The sequence below is a fragment of the Talpa occidentalis genome, unplaced genomic scaffold, assembly GCF_014898055.3.
Source record: "Talpa occidentalis isolate TD23 unplaced genomic scaffold, MPIMG_talOcc4v2.1 talOcc4.5, whole genome shotgun sequence".
Lineage (NCBI taxonomy): Eukaryota > Metazoa > Chordata > Mammalia > Eulipotyphla > Talpidae > Talpa > Talpa occidentalis.
In genome coordinates this window covers 84,205,703-84,220,756 of record NW_023604861.1, presented here as the reverse complement: position 1 = coordinate 84,220,756, position 15,054 = coordinate 84,205,703, and the positions used below count along the sequence as shown (strand labels likewise).

At 51.3% G+C, this 15,054-nt stretch overlaps 1 protein-coding gene across 1 annotated transcript; it reads right to left on the bottom strand.

Moving 5' to 3' along the window:
* Positions 1-8,702: 8,702 nt before the first annotated feature.
* Positions 8,703-13,844, bottom strand: SPR (sepiapterin reductase). The gene is made up of 3 exons (XM_037528830.1): positions 13,541-13,844; positions 12,698-12,988; positions 8,703-9,443 (listed from the first exon to the last, which is right to left on the bottom strand). Exons 1-3 carry the CDS (start codon positions 13,842-13,844, stop codon positions 9,253-9,255), a joined length of 786 nt encoding a protein of 261 aa, XP_037384727.1. The 3' UTR covers positions 8,703-9,252.
* Positions 13,845-15,054: the final 1,210 nt, after the last annotated feature.

Here is a 15,054-nt window from a genome sequence, read left to right as displayed (position 1 = left end):
AAGAGAACTACATAAAATTCTTCAAAATCCCACCACTCAGATATCATTATTTTAAAACTGTTATTAATAATGGTTCATATTGGGCCTCCCTGGTGGCGCAGTGGTTGAGCGCTGGGCTGTGAAGCTGCCCTCAGCCTCTGCAGCACCGGTTTGATCCCCGGCCACCTATGAGGGTCCCACATGGCGCGCAGACCTCTCCTGCCGCCCGCTGCTCCCCCCAGCAGTGTACTTCATCAGTCTGCCTGCTCTGCTCTCCCCTCTGGCTCTGGTGAATTCTCTCATCCTCCCGCGCTTCTGACTGTACCCAGTGCTTGTATAAATAAATAAATAAATAAATCTTTTTAAAAAAAAAAAAGTTAAAGTCTATCCTTTAAAAAAAATAATGGTTCATATTTATAGATTTCTTTCTAGACACAAGGCTCTACTCTAAGGCTTTCCATGCATTCTTTTTCTTAATTCCTATTACCATATGAGACAGGTACTTTTTTTTTAACTCAGGCTAACAGATGAGGAAACCAAGACACAGCTTAAGCAGGAGGCAGGGCTGCAACTTGAATCCAGGTGGGCAGTAACCAAATTAAGAGACAGGAAGTGTTAAAATTTGATGTACCTATTTATGGTCATTTTTGAAAGATCATAAGCTAACATGGACTTCTCTTCTGTTTCTTATCACAAATATGCTTTGAAAAAATTTCAAGTAATATATAGTCATACTTTACATTGTTCAAGTAAGATATTGGTGGTAAAGGGAAAACAACATGCAGATGGTTTTAAAGAGGAAAGCACAGATCATTTGTAATCTTCCCACTGAAAAGACCAGTCTTTTACATTTGCAGGGGTCTGTCCTCTGTTCCTGGAGTGAATTCAGGTAGGAACATAGTCGTGGTCCCCAAGTGGGACACATCGCCCGGGGAGTCTTTTTATAAACGTGGGGGTGGGGTGGGGAACAGTGCCAGCATTCACAGTTGGGTGCACTTGGGGGTGTGAATCACGTTGGCCCTTGAGGAGGGGTCTGTCTGGTGCAGACGCGTGTGTTCCACATTGTAAAGTGAACCATTGCTCAGTGTCTTTATAAACACCCTGGCTGCAGCAAAAGAGACTGGGCCAGGGGTCAAGAGAGCCCAATTCTCCTCCAGAGGTGCACAGGCTGGGGAGTCATTGCCTCTCTGAGCCTCAGTTTCCTCGTCTGTACAAATGAGCTCGAATCCTGCAATTCTAGGAATGAGCAAATGTCAGGGAGCTTCATCTCTGGGGTGCCTGCTGTCTTTTGGATGATTCCTGACATAGTTCCCACCCAAATCTGGCGCGAAAAACAAGAAGGCCGGTATCATGAAAGGGGCTGGGGTCAGGGAACACCAAAGGCTTAAGGAAGCCCGAAGAGGGTGTGAGCTCTATTTTCCTAGAGGGCTGGGCCAGCCAAGCCGATTAGGGGCCCAGAGCAGCTGTGGGCCGAGGGAGGCTGCTGGGAGTGAGGGGATTCAAGCGGCTCTTTCCCACCCTCTCCCCCACCAGCCTGCTCTGTGTAAAAATTCCAAACTCCCAATCAAACCCCTTTCTCTTTTCTCTTTTCATTCACCTGCCCATCTTCCTCTCCTCTTCTCTCCTTTTCTATCCAAACTCATAATTAATCGCTCAAGGCAAAAGTAATGAATGTTAATTGGCCATCTGTAGGAAGACTAATTAAAATCTACCACGCTGGGGTTTCAAACATACCTATAGCAACGGAGTGAATCGGGAATGAGGCGAGGAGGGACTGAGGTAACAGCTGAAAGACTGCAAAACACCACTGGGCTTAGGTGTGAGGGAACGACGCCAGAGAGGGGCCGACATGCCGGAGAGAGGAGAGGGGGAGAGGAACTTCCTCCGTCTACTCCTGCCACTGCAAGACCTGGCATTTTGTTGCTCTTCTGATCTGTGTTTAACAGACACATGTACACATTTCTTTCTCTCTGGACATGGCTTAAGGGACGACTGGAGTTTGTCAACACACAATTGCCCTTCCGTCACAGGCCCGAACACACCCATTTACTCAGGAACACCTGCACTATGTCAAAATCACACACACACATTCTGGTTAATTCTCATGTGTGGCTTTGCACAGGTTCATGCTTGCAACGGATACACTTGCACATGTACACACGCACACCCGGTTCTAAACTGAAGCCTCCCAAGGACACAGCATAAACATATGCTTACATGCAATCACACACATCACACACAAACCTGTTATTCAAATACAAATGCTGATGTGCCCTCAAAGTAGTTGATATTTACATTTACACAATAGCCTTACATGGGTAGGTACACACCCAAATCCCCATTTGCAGGGTCATGCAGTTAACACAACTTTGACATGAAAACACTTATATGCAAGTACACACAATTATTCCTCCCCAGCCCCTGCAGAAGCAAAGCTAAATGTTCAAAAACCTATTTACCTGATATTAATTATTTTTTAAAATATTTATTTATTTATGCATACAAGAGCTGGGGTACAGGCCAGAGGTGTGAGGGTAGAGGTGAGATGATTCACCAGAGACAGAGTGGGAGCAGAACAGGTGAATCTACTGAAATATACTGCAGAGGGGAGCAGCAGGCGAGATAGGAGAGGTCTGCTGCGCCATGTGGGTCAGCATCCTGGCTGGCCGGGGGTTGGAACTGCGGATAGCTTATAGTGCTGTGCTTAACCCCTTGCACCACCAGGGAGGCTCTACCTGATATTAATTTTAAGGTGGTAAACAGTTACACACACATACACATGCCCGAGGGGAGGGCAGTGCAGGCTGGTGTGTGGTTCATGCACACCCAGGTATGTGCTCACTCAGGAGAGAACACGCTGGGCACCATGGCCCTTCCCCTTCCTGAAAAGTCACTGGTACAAGGTGCAGGCCTCATTTCCTCTCTCAGGGCACCCTGCTTTAAGTAACAGGGGCACCCACAGCTTGCCTAGAATGCCCAGCCTGATTTTTGAGCAGAAAAATTCGTGGATGTGCAGAAAGATCAATAGATGGCCTGGGAGTCGGGCTGGATTTTTGAAGAGGCCAGGTTAGCATGAGGCTGCCAGCCTGTGGGTTGGGTAGCAGGGCCTTTGTACTCTCTAAATCTTGGAAGGGTCAATTCCATGGGTCCCAGAAAGCTGCAACTGTGGAAAAAGCCCTACTAGGGGCTGGGTGCCTTCAGCCAGGGTCTGTTTCCTTTTACTGCAAGGTAAACTGAAAAAAGGGGCCTTCCTGGATAGTTTCTGGGGTTCTTCCTCAGTGCTGTAAATTCCCTTTATGATAAGCTTAGGTTAAAGCCAAAGAGAACTTCATGACATATGGGAGATGGGGACATGAAAATCTGGAAAGGGTCAGCTGAGAGAAGGGCATAGGGTTCCACGCAGGGGCCCTTATAGCAAAGGGTTAAGAATTCCTCTGTTCCCAGGCTTTGTGTCCAACCTCTCTGCTCCTGTGGGCTCAGATTGAGGTTCTCAGACTTCTGCTGTGCAGAGCCAGTGTCTAGGGTGCAGCCTTAGGTCCTGCTGGAGGAGCAGCTGGAGAAGAGCAGGCCAGGGGTGGTCTATGTCCATGAGGTCCCCAGAGGGACCTGTTTACTGGGTGTAGAAGGTGGGCGTGAGATGGAATTCCCAGCTATAATAAGCAGGTTGAAAAGAATCCCTCATGTCCCAGGAGCGACTGACATGTGTGAGGCCAGGTGCTCATCAGCACCTCTCTGGGAGACGGGTGGCCGCTACTCGACATCCCCACCTGACAAGTGGGGAAACACAAGCACTCTGGTGACCCAGGGCCATGTGGCTCTCAGTGGCCAAGCCAGGCCCCAGAGGCCAGGCAGTGGGCTGACTCCTCCCTGCGAAGGATGGGAATTAGCAGGGCTTCTACCCAGAGTGTGGACTTCCTGTGGAGGCCGCTGCCCCTCGGGGATCTCCCTGTGCCAAGCAAAGGCCTCAGAATTTTCTGGGAGGAACAGGCGCGCGCACGCACACACACACACACACACACACACACACACACACCATGACAGCTTCTACATTTGGAGCTGACAGATGTGCAAGGTAACAGCTCTACACCGCCTGTGCAGCTGAGGCCCCAGCGTCGCGAGCGGGATTATTTCCAGCGAGGCTCAGGGCGGCTGCGCGCGCGCACGCCTGGGTGTATGTGTGTGTGAGAGAGAGAGTGTATGAGTGTGTGTGAGTGTGTGCGGCTTCTCTCAATCTCTCTCCCTTCATTGAAATGTCGAATCTTTCTCTCTCAGTTTTCCTCCCTGCGTTTCTCCATGCTCCTCTCACCGTCCTGCTCATCTTGTTTCCATCTTTCGTCCTCAAATGTCTGTGTTGCTGCCTTGGCCTGACGCTCCAGAGAGGACACTTGCCTCCTCCCAACTTGCTCACTTTGCTCCTGGTCCTGTTCCTGCCCACCTAGGCCGGCCACAACGATGGACTCTTACAGGACACTGTTGGTCCCACACAGTGACGCAGCTGTCCCTGCCCTGTGCATGGGATTCCTGTCTGGGGATGGGCTGGGTAATCTGGGATTGTCCTGGGGCTGAGACAACAGCCCTGCCCCTGGGCTTGGTCACTGTTTCAAAGGCTGGCCTTCTCCTCCTTAGGCTAGCTCACCCTAGCACTCTTCATTTCCGTACAAATTAGCACTTTAAAAGCCAATAGTGCAGGCCTCTTTTGCTTCCCAAAGTTTTCCATCACTGTCTTGACATTCTCAACTCCTACTCCACACTGAGCCTAGCCCAGCCCTGTGCTGACCCCACATCCGGCCTCACAGTGGCCACTGATCCTTAATTGACCCTCAGTTCTGACCTCGGACTAACACCAACTCCCAACCTTGGCTCTGTCCCCTGGGCTTCCTCTTTTCTGAGGCAGGCTGCCTCCTTTGGTCTCTGTCAATACCATCTGGGCTTGCAGCTCACTTTTAAAACTAATTCATTAATTGATTCTTTTTCCCAACTTACTTTTTAATGCTCTAGTGAGTGCAAGTGGGAATACCATCTAGATCCACTGAATTGGGAGTCTGGGGTGAAGAAGGAACTATGGGGCGATGCTTTCTTTTTAACTCCCCAGCTGATACTGAGACAGGCCAGACCACTTCCACAATAAATACTTTCCTTTAAGGACACCCTGGGGGAATGCAAGGGGGTGTTGAAGCTGCACATAGGGATACCTGAGCTTGTTTGCAGAACCCTGACTCCGAGGCATAAGACACCACACCCCAGCCCTCTCAGAGGCTTCATTACTCCCCTGGCAGTAGACCACAACAGCATTCACTCTCGCACTCCATTCATTCATCAAACATGCAACACTGTCTCATTGGGTTAGGTCACAGGTCTGTGAATACACACAACATCTTGAGCCTGAGGCTTAGATCCCTGGGGTCAAGTTGGGGCTTGCAAGGGCAGGTTCCAGGCAGCAAAGGCTTCTGCAGCAACAGGACCAAGACCTGAACCAAAGTATGGGCCAGAGAGGATCCTGCAGTTCCACCAGGAGGCACCGGGTCTGGGGAGTGGGAGCCAGGCCTGTCTCTTCCTTTGGCCCGGGGTTGGGGAGGGAATACACGGACCTGTACGTGAAGAGACCTCTAGAAAGCATCCAGGTTAGTCAGCAGATGAATCACTCTGAACATGGGCGAGGATCCCCCAAAGGGAAAAATAACTTCCTTCTCCCTAACTTCCTCCTCTCCCTCAATCCATCACCAAAAACAGAAATCCAGGGTTCTCCCAGGGCTGAAGGGGTGTGCTGGAAGATGGATGAAGAAGACAAAGGGCAGGTAAGGAGACTTGCTGACAAGTAACAGGGTTCCCGGGTGGGGCAGGAAGGAAGGCTCTCCTTTAGAATTCTGGGGGAACATCTAGCCTTGGGTCTCACCCCCCAGTGCTGCAGTCAGAAGACCTGGGACAGGGCTGGGACAGGGGAGCAAGGATGACTCACTCCCTGTTCACCTCAGTTCTGCTTTTACCCTCCGCCAGCGGGGCCCAGAGGATCAGAGTGATTCCTCAGCTAGCTTTCCTACAAGCAATCTACTGGTTTCTGGTCCACTCTCTCCTCCCCCACATCTCAGATAGCTAAGATGCGATGGGGGTAAGGGAGGTGTAACCCCATGGGGTCTCCACTCTGGTGACTGCAAGTGCTCTTCACCACTTCCCGGGGGCCTGGGTGAGGGAACATGCTGGCACGGGGGGCATGCTCACACATGTGCTATGTGAGTGGGCATCACCACAGCAATCACGTCCCACACGTTCTGTGGGGAGAGGCAGTGGGCAAAGGAGGCCAGAGGACCATGTCCCGAAGCCCAGCTCCCCGCCAGGAGTCCTGGGGAGAGGCTAGGGTGGTGTGTAACCCTGAGTAGCGTTCCAAGTAGGAACAGGAGGGCACCCTCAGACTTGGCTAACAAAGGACTCAGCCACTAGCCTGGCTTGTATTCACAGGACAATACAGGACGGGGTGGGAGAGCTCCTGACCAGCCGGGTCCCAGCTGGTTGTCCTCAGGGATGGAGGTCCTGGAGCTCCTTGGGTTGGGGCCTAGAACATCACTCTCACTCCCCTGCCTCTCATACACCAGCTGCTGGCCCCCAGCTCAGGGGTATTAAATACAAAATCAAAATAACTGCTCAGCTCATTCATGTCAAAGACAAAGAAAAACCTTGTTTGTGTTTTGGCTAATCTGAAGCCCTGTTAACCTGGCAGCTGGGGCCCGGGCATGTGCAGGCATGTATTGTGTGCGCTTACATGTGCTCATGTGTGTGGTGGCCAAGATCAGTGCAGGCCACGCACTCTGGGAACACAAATGTCTCCTTACTCCAAGGGTAGGGGACCTGGGTAGGCTCAGTCCAGGTCAAGGAGCATCCTCTGGGGAATCCCCGTGACCAGAGTCCATGAGCCACTAAAGAGGTCTTGGGGCCTCCCAGGAAGAGTGATCCCAGCCCTTTCTGCCTCCCCTGCTCCCTGGAGGCCCCTGCGAGTCCAGCAATCCTAGTGTAAGGGGAAAAAGAGAGAAAAGTCTAGGGTCATTTCCAAGGCTTTTTAAATCCCTGGGCTCAGACAAATGTCAGGCGTGGGAGGGCCTCGCCCCCTTGTGGGGACATGTGGTACTCCTCACTTAGGCCTGGCCAGCCAGCCTGGCAGGGAGAGGGGAACAGCCCTGCCAGACCTCCACTCTGGGGGAGCTGGCACTGACTGCCCTCACACTCCCACAGAAGCAAGAAGCCCAGTGGGGAAGATGGCCCATGACCCTCAATGACAGAAGGGGCAGACCCAGGTTGGCGTAGCCCCACCTTTAGAGGTAAACCTGACACCACTGGGTGCAGAATGACCATGTTTGAAACGCTTGGAGAAAGATTTGCAGGAAGGAATCTTAGAGCTCCTCTAGTCTAAGGAAAGTGTAGCCAGGAGGAGAGGAAGAAGTGCTGAGGGCCCGCCCGTAGCATCTGTCAGAGGAAGTAAGACCCAGGGCTCCTATTTCCCAGGCTCGTGCACTTTCTCGTGAGCACAGTGAGTCCAGGACAAGCTGTGCAGATTGAACAGCAGCCCCACTGAAGTCTGGAGCCGTGAGAGGTCTTGCCACAGGTCTGCAGAGGCCGAGGCGAGGGGGCAGAGATGTGGAGATGATGAGCCCGCAAGTGAGGCTTCAGGATGACCTGCATCTTAATGTTAAAAGGCAATATATAATATTAGCATCTTTGCCACTTGCTGCAATGCTAGCACTGTGCTAAACATTTATAAGCATAAGTCACAATATTTACAAGGATCCTTTGAGGGAGGCACTGTTATAAATCCACATTTTTTCAGACTGGGAAATTGAGGCACAGAGAAGCAGAGATTTGTTTGGGTTACCAGCTGGTAGGCAGGAATACGAGTACAGCAATTTTGACTCCAGTGAGGGCAAAGGCTGTGCTGTGTGAAGAGAGCATGTGTTGCTCATGCCCTTCTAGAATACCCAGTAGGGTACTGCCAGCGCTGACTCAGGGCCCGCCTCCAGGACAAGAGTCTCAGAGAAATGCGGCTGCTTGTTCTCCAGGAGGCATGGCCTCCATGCGCCCTCTGCTGTGCACAAGGAGCAAAGAGCATTCCCTCCTGAAGGACTGAATTCTGGAGGAAGCTGGCAAGGACCATGCTCTCCTCTGCAAAATAGGGCCAGGGCGAGGGGCTGACTGGCTGTAGACCACCACCACCATAGGCATCTATTAACAGGCTGGCAGGATGCATCTGGTTGCACTCTTGGTTTCTCAAGGCCTCCCTCTCTTGGAATCTTGCCCACCTCCCCCAAAGATTTGCTGGTTCTAAGCCCAGGTGGACATTACCAGGAGGGCCCATGGCAGGGGAATTGGGACCCATTCAGAGCATTGCCATGTGGGCAAGTGTAGAACTGGGAATCTAAGAGAACCAGGGAAAGTACCCATCCTCAGGCCCTGAAGGTTAGATACTCCTTGAATAGGTCCAGGTGGAGGAAAGGTAATAAAGATGGGTCAGTGTAGCCAGAGGCATGAAGAGACAGGGTCTGGGATGCCCACCTTGGCCAACTCTGAACAGGGGCTTAGGCAGGGCTCAGTGAGAAGAGGCAGCCCCAGACAATTCCCCAGGACATAAAGACAGCATTCAACTTTGGGTTAATTGCCTCAGGAACACCCCTAGATCCAGCAAACCAGGGAGTTAGTCGTGGCTCTGTATCAGAGGAGAAAGCAGGCACTAATAAAGGACCATCAGCTTTTATTTGTTTCTGCCTTTGACAAAACCTCTGTCTGAAGGACAGGTGGTAGATTCTAGAAAGGGTATAAGAGTGAACACATGAAATTCAACAGGTCCTGCTACCCTGAGCAAGGGGCATCCCTGTGGGACAGAACTTGTGCTATACTCACTCCCCCCAGGTCACCTGTGGTCCCTCCTATGTGGTGCCAGTTCACCCCTCTTCTTCCCATGAGCTGGCCCAAGTTAGGAGACCCAACTTCTTTTCAGTGTTCTAGCATCTTATCCAACTTTATCCATCCTTGAAATTCTACTCCTGAGGGACGAGAATGCCAATACTCTAATTTCTCTCTCCCTAATTCAGGGTGCTCAATACATACTCCTGAGGACAGGGACTCCAGGGGTCAAAGGCCTCACAGCTGGCTGGGCCTGAAGGCAGGCCAGTAGGCACAAGTGCTTATCTGTGTAAGGCAGGTCTGGCAGTGTGGCCGGATGTGGGAAGGCACAGGGCTCCTGGGTGTGCCTGAAAGAGGGGGATGGAAGGCCCAGGGACCAAGAACACGGGCTTATTCATCATAGTAGTCAATATGGGCTCCAGACTTGAACGTGTCCTTTTGTAGCAAGCTCAGCAGTTTCTGAGCTGACATTCTACAATCCACCAGCTCCCCCTTTGTCTTCAGCTCTTGCAGTCTTTTTCGTAATTCTGGGTCCACAGAGGTCTCCCGGGCCACATGCTGCATGTCTGTGTCCAGGGGACCTAGGGGAATGAAGAACAGAAGATGAGGGGGGCCTGCTGGGCATGTAGAGTGGGGTTGAGGGTGAAGTCAGATGTGGCTGGAGATATGAGGCTCACTGAGGATCAAGCTGCCACTGTTGAGTTATAGACTCAAATTCCAATGCACATTGAACATGGTCCCCCCAGGCCACCAAATCTACAACCAAACTTATCTCCAACCAGTATCTCTTACAGACTTGCCTACTTCTGTTAATGAAGTGCTCTTCTTCCAGACTCTAAACTTCCTCCTCCCTCTCCTTTGTCCACACAGCCAACTGGTCACTAAGGAGGACACTTCTGCTTCTGCATGCCTTGACAGTCATGCCCTTAATACAGTCCCGCTTCAGTTCCATCTGTACCCCTCTGCTAAATGTACCTTGCTACAAAACATTACTAGAGTCAGCAAAATGGCAGCACAGGAATTTCTAGCACTTGTTCTTCCACAGAATTATCAATTTGAACAACCATTTTCACACAAAAAATACCTTCACAAGAGCTAAGGATTCTAGGTAAGGGGTTATACCACCTAGGTGAAACACAGAAAGGAAAAAGTATGCATTGAGGAGGACAGGAAAGATAGAATTATACTATTCCCACAGCAACTCCTACTCCCAAACTGAGCAGCCCAATGCAGAGAGATACCCTCGCTGTGGGACAAGAGTAAAGTGAGCACAAGACTTTACCACACACCTAGAGCCAGCCTACCCCAGCACCAGGCCAACTCCCACAGCCCTAGGCTCTTAAGAATCCAGCTCCACTCCCTTTCCCCTCACCCCAGCACCTGTCAGCTATGCGGCTCCAGGTACTCCCTGCAGTCCCAGAGAACCTCCATGGCACCAGTCTCCTTTGAAACCTAGCCCTTAATCCACCCTGGTGCCTGCTGGCTCCAGCAGCAGGCTCTGGCAGGGTCTGGGACCCCAGGCAGCTTTCTCAGCTCCAGTCTCCCAGAGGAACCTGTGAGCTCCAGCCCCTGATCCACTCTAGCACGAGCTGATTCCCATGTCCTCAGGTGGCTCCCTTGGCAGCAGGCTCACGGCACCAGCCTGTTCCCATGGCCTTCCATGGCCACTGGCCCCCCAGGTTCCCAGTCAGTGCTTTCAAACCTAGCCTCTAGGCAAGCAGCCATGAACCTAGGTTTCTGGCCAGATTCATCCCCAGACTGACCACCAGGGACCCAGGCTTTCAACCCACCCCAGCACCACGTCACCCAAGGATTCCAGCAACAACCCCACCACAGAGAGCACCAAATGGCTTACCTACAATCTTTGGGAAGATTGACTAGTGAAGAGATTTGCCCACCAAGTCAGTGTGTAAAGACCAGAAGAGTTTCCTACTTCCTCAAATGCAGAAACAAAGGCAAGGACGTAAGGATCAAAAATAATCAAGTAAAATGACAACAACAAAGGAAACTACAAAAACTTGGATGACTGATCCTAGAGAGATATATGAACTATCTGAAAAAGAATTCAGTATAAACCTCTTAAAGAAATTCAATAAACTACAAGAAAACACAAATAGACAAATTAAATTAAGAAAACCATTTATGGGGCCTCCCCGGTGGCGCAGCGGTTGAGCGCTGGGCTGTGAAGCTGCCCTCAGCCTCTGCATCACCGGTTCGATCCCTGGCCGCTGGTGCACAGACCTCTCCTGTCTCGCCCACTGCTCCCCTCAGCAGTGTACTTCGGTCCTTCTGCCTGTTCTGCTCCCTGCTTTGGCTCTGGTGAATTCTCTCACCCTCCCGCGCTTCTGACTGTACCCAGTGCTTGTATGGATAAATAAATCTAAAAAAAAAAAAAAAAAAAAAAAAAAAAAAACTATGTATGGACAAAATGTGAAGTTCAACAAAGAAACAGAAACCATTAAAAAAAAACATACAAAAACCCTGGACTTGAAAAATCCAATGACTGAACTGAAGAATTCAACAAAGAAGTCAACAACAGGCCCAATCAAACAGTGTATTTGTGAACTAAAAGACAGGTCATTTGAAATCACCCATCAGAGGAACAAAATGGAAGAAAGAATGAAAAAGAGTGCAGGAGGTCTACATGGATTTAGGAATACCATTGAAGAAATAATACACACAGTTTTGTATTCCCAGAGGAAGGAAAGAAAACTTTAAAGAAACAATGTCCATGAACTTCTCTAATCTGCAGAAATTTGAACATGTAAATCCATATAGCTAAGAGGTCACCTTTAAATTTCAACACAAAATGACCTGCTCCAAGACACATTATAGTAAAACTATCTAATGCTGGCTACAAGAATAACGGTGTGCGTGCTAGGGAGTGAGAGAGGACTGGATATTGAACAACATGAGGAAGCAGAAAGGCAAGGTTTGATCTAAAATCCCCACCTGGATTTTAAAATCAGATCACTATCTCACTGCCCCCAGGGCCAGGGGGAATAGACTCACGGATGTCTTACCTGAGTTGTTCCATTACACAATAGCTATGTCACCACTTTCTAATTCCAGCAATCAAGCCTGGAACGGAAGCCTCACTTCTGAGAAAGGGCCACAATGGCATTATGGTAGAGTGATGAGAAATCAGACCAAGTGTTACAAGGCTGGTCCTACCCTTTATATTTATCATGAGGACAGGGAGCCCCTTAAATATCCCAGCACCCCCAATATTCCAGCCCAATTCAGGCTAGGATGGTCAGCATCAACAATGTCTATCTGCTCATTATTCAACTAGCATTTAGTGTAGGGTGACTCAGTGGGGTGCTTTGCTAGGTGCTGGAGACATACAATAGTGCATGATCCCCACCTTCAAGGTTTTCCTATAAAGAAAGGCTGCAGAGAAGTAAACACATGAAAACAACAGTGTGCCACATTCTACCTAACAATTAGAAGTGCTAACAATTAGATAGCACTTCACAACTAGGGATCATTTTCACATCCATTACCCTTTCAGTCCTCCAAATGGCCTTGTCAGACAGCTAGCATCTTATCTGTTCACATGAGGGAATGGGCTACAGATCTGGAATTCAAACCTTAATCTTTTCTCAAACTAATATCTCAGACTCTCCGGCCCCATCCTCCAGTCCAGGCTGCTCTGCATTCTCCCCATATCCTGTTACTACAGCTCCCTCTCCTGCCAGCTTTAACTTCCTTGGCACCTGTATTTCCCTTACAGAGTGATAGGTAATGATTCAGGGACAATAAATTCCTGGAGAGGTAGATTAGGAGAACCAGTGGTTCTGCGGGAGAGGGGAGGCAGTAGCACCCCGCCTACCTGGGGCATAGCTCAGCACCCTCACACCAGGTTCTTCTGCAGCCAGCACCTGGAACATCATGTCCCGGGCAGCCTTCCCTGCACAGTAGAGTGCCCAGCCCTTGAAGGGCTGCAGGGCACAGAGGGAAGAGATGTTAACCACAGTCTTGCTGAGCCCAGGGCTGTCCCGGAAGGCCTTCAGGATGCTGGATGTCAGGCAGAGTGCAGAGGTCAAGTTCAGAGCCCAGTAGTTGTTGACTTCGGCTGGGTCCCCCAGGTCCACAAAGCCTCTGGACACATCACCAAGAGTACCTGAAAAAACAGACCTTAGGTTTCAGAGCAGGAGGGGCTTTCTTTTCCCCCAGTTCTCTCCAAATTTCTCCACACACCCCTTCCCATGCAGACCTAGAATAAGAGACCCCTTTTCGCTTCAGGAGACAACTCCCTCTTCCCCAGCCCTGCAGACAGACAGGCCTGAGCCCCAACCATTTACCCAAGTTGCAAACCGAGAAGGCTCATGGTCTGCTCTAGGATCCCACAGAAATTCTGGGAGTCTTTTGGAGAAGCCAGGAAATTTACTTCTGCCTTAAGACCCCATCCCCTTACTCAGGTCTCCGCCAGAGGGCGCGGAGGAAGACCATCCGGAACGTTCCACAGCGCTTGGGAAAACCTGGCCTCCAAACCCCGCCCCGGACGAGGTAAATGAGGCGCCCCGGCAGCACCGGTCTCCACTTCTCACTGAACCAGTCAGCACCTTCAGGCGTCTCTTCTGACTCACAGGGATCACCTTTAGGTTTCCAAGCGGTGTGAGAAGTGAAGGAGGGAGACTAGGAAGGAACGCCAAGCGCGCACGCGGGGTCTTACCCGCGTTGTTGATGAGCAGCAGTCGCTGCAGCCCCTCGGGTCTGGGGAGCTTCCCCAGAGCGCCAAGCAGCTGCTGCAAGCCGGCCTCGGTGCCCAGGTCGGCGGGCACGCGCTCCACGCGGAGGCTCGGCCTCTCGGCGTTCAGCTCGGCCTCCAGCTGCCTCAGTGCCTCGTCGCTGCGGGCGCTGATGACCAGCACCGAGCCCGGGGGCAGCAGCGGGGCCAGGAGCGGGGCGAGCGCCCGGCCGAAGCCGCGGGAGGCCCCGGTCAGCACGCACACGGCGCGTCCCCGGCCGCCTTCCATGCCTGCGCCCTCTGCCCGCTGGCGCTGGAACGCGGGACCCGGCAGGGGGTTGAGCGCCGCGGGAGGGGGAGCTTCGCTGGGAGGAGCAGTGGGGAGGAGCGGGTGGGCGGCGCGGGTGGGCGGGGCGCGGGTGGGCGGGGCGGGTGGGCGGAGCGCGGGTGGGCGGAGCAGGGGCGGGAGTAGGCGGAGGCCCAGCCCCGCAGGTGGAGCGGGCCAGAGCGGCAAGTGTTGGCTTGGCGTTGAGACCACCGTGGCACTTGTTTCCTTGGCAGCTGCTTGAGGAAATGAAAGTGCGCACCCAGTCAGCTTCCTTGGGCCCAAACAGACCGAGCCGGGAGGCGTGACCTGTTCGGGAAACCCTCGCCCCATTCTGAGCGCGTTCAGCACCCCAGCAGGGGCGCCTTCTTCCAATTCCTGATTTGGTGGTCTTGCGCAAGTGACTTGCTATTTTGCTCCGGACTGGGCATCACTGTCAGTGGTCAGCAGAACCCCTCAATGACGCCAGACCAGTTTAGGACTTGGGGAAGTTACCACCCTGAGAGTAACAGAGCTCCTCCAAATGATGTAAAAACCTCTTCTTCCTTATTAGGTTTCGAACAACTTGGTTCTCACCCCCATCCTCCTATCTCTGAGGTTTCTGGTTCTTTTTGTCCCCAGAGGTCCTTTGTTCCCCGGGATTCTGCACCCATTCATGGTACACTGATCCTGGCAGGCAAGGCCATCTACTCCCAGTCAAGTTTATGCAGATCATCACCGAAGTTCGTACTTCCAGTCTTGGGCTTCAGAAAACCCACATTTCCAGGGGTTTTCAAGGACAGACAGAAGATGGGAAAGCTGGCAGACAGTACAAATCTCCTTAATAGGGGACGCTTCTGAGTTTTTCAAGGGAGGTGAGCACCCTCAGATAACTTAACCCAGGTCCCCAGAGGCCTGCTCACTCTCATGGGGATAGACAGCAAAGTTGCCTTACAAGTTTTCTGGAAAAACTGTTTTGCTTCCTTGTATTGTAGACCATCCTACCAACACCAAAACAATGGGGGGAGAGGGAGAAGAATTTAAACTTGTCAGCATAGGTGCCTTTACCATTAATTTTTGTAAAATGTGCATTTCATCTTGAACATCACAGTGGAATTAACACAGTGGGGCTCCAGAGACACTTTCAACTTAATTTATTGTTAATGTGTGTTGTATTATTTTGAAACTATTTTAT

Bases quoted from the DNA above. Each gene is read 5' to 3' on its own strand.
- SPR (XM_037528830.1), bottom strand. From the start codon at position 13,844: ATGGAAGGCGGCCGGGGACGCGCCGTGTGCGTGCTGACCGGGGCCTCC. The intron at 12,989-13,540 runs GTAAGACCCCGC...CTGTTTTTTCAG, and splicing joins GCTGCTCATCAACAACGCGG to GTACTCTTGGTGATGTGTCC. The intron at 9,444-12,697 runs GTAGGCGGGGTG...TCATTCCCCTAG, and splicing joins GGTGCTGAGCTATGCCCCAG to GTCCCCTGGACACAGACATG.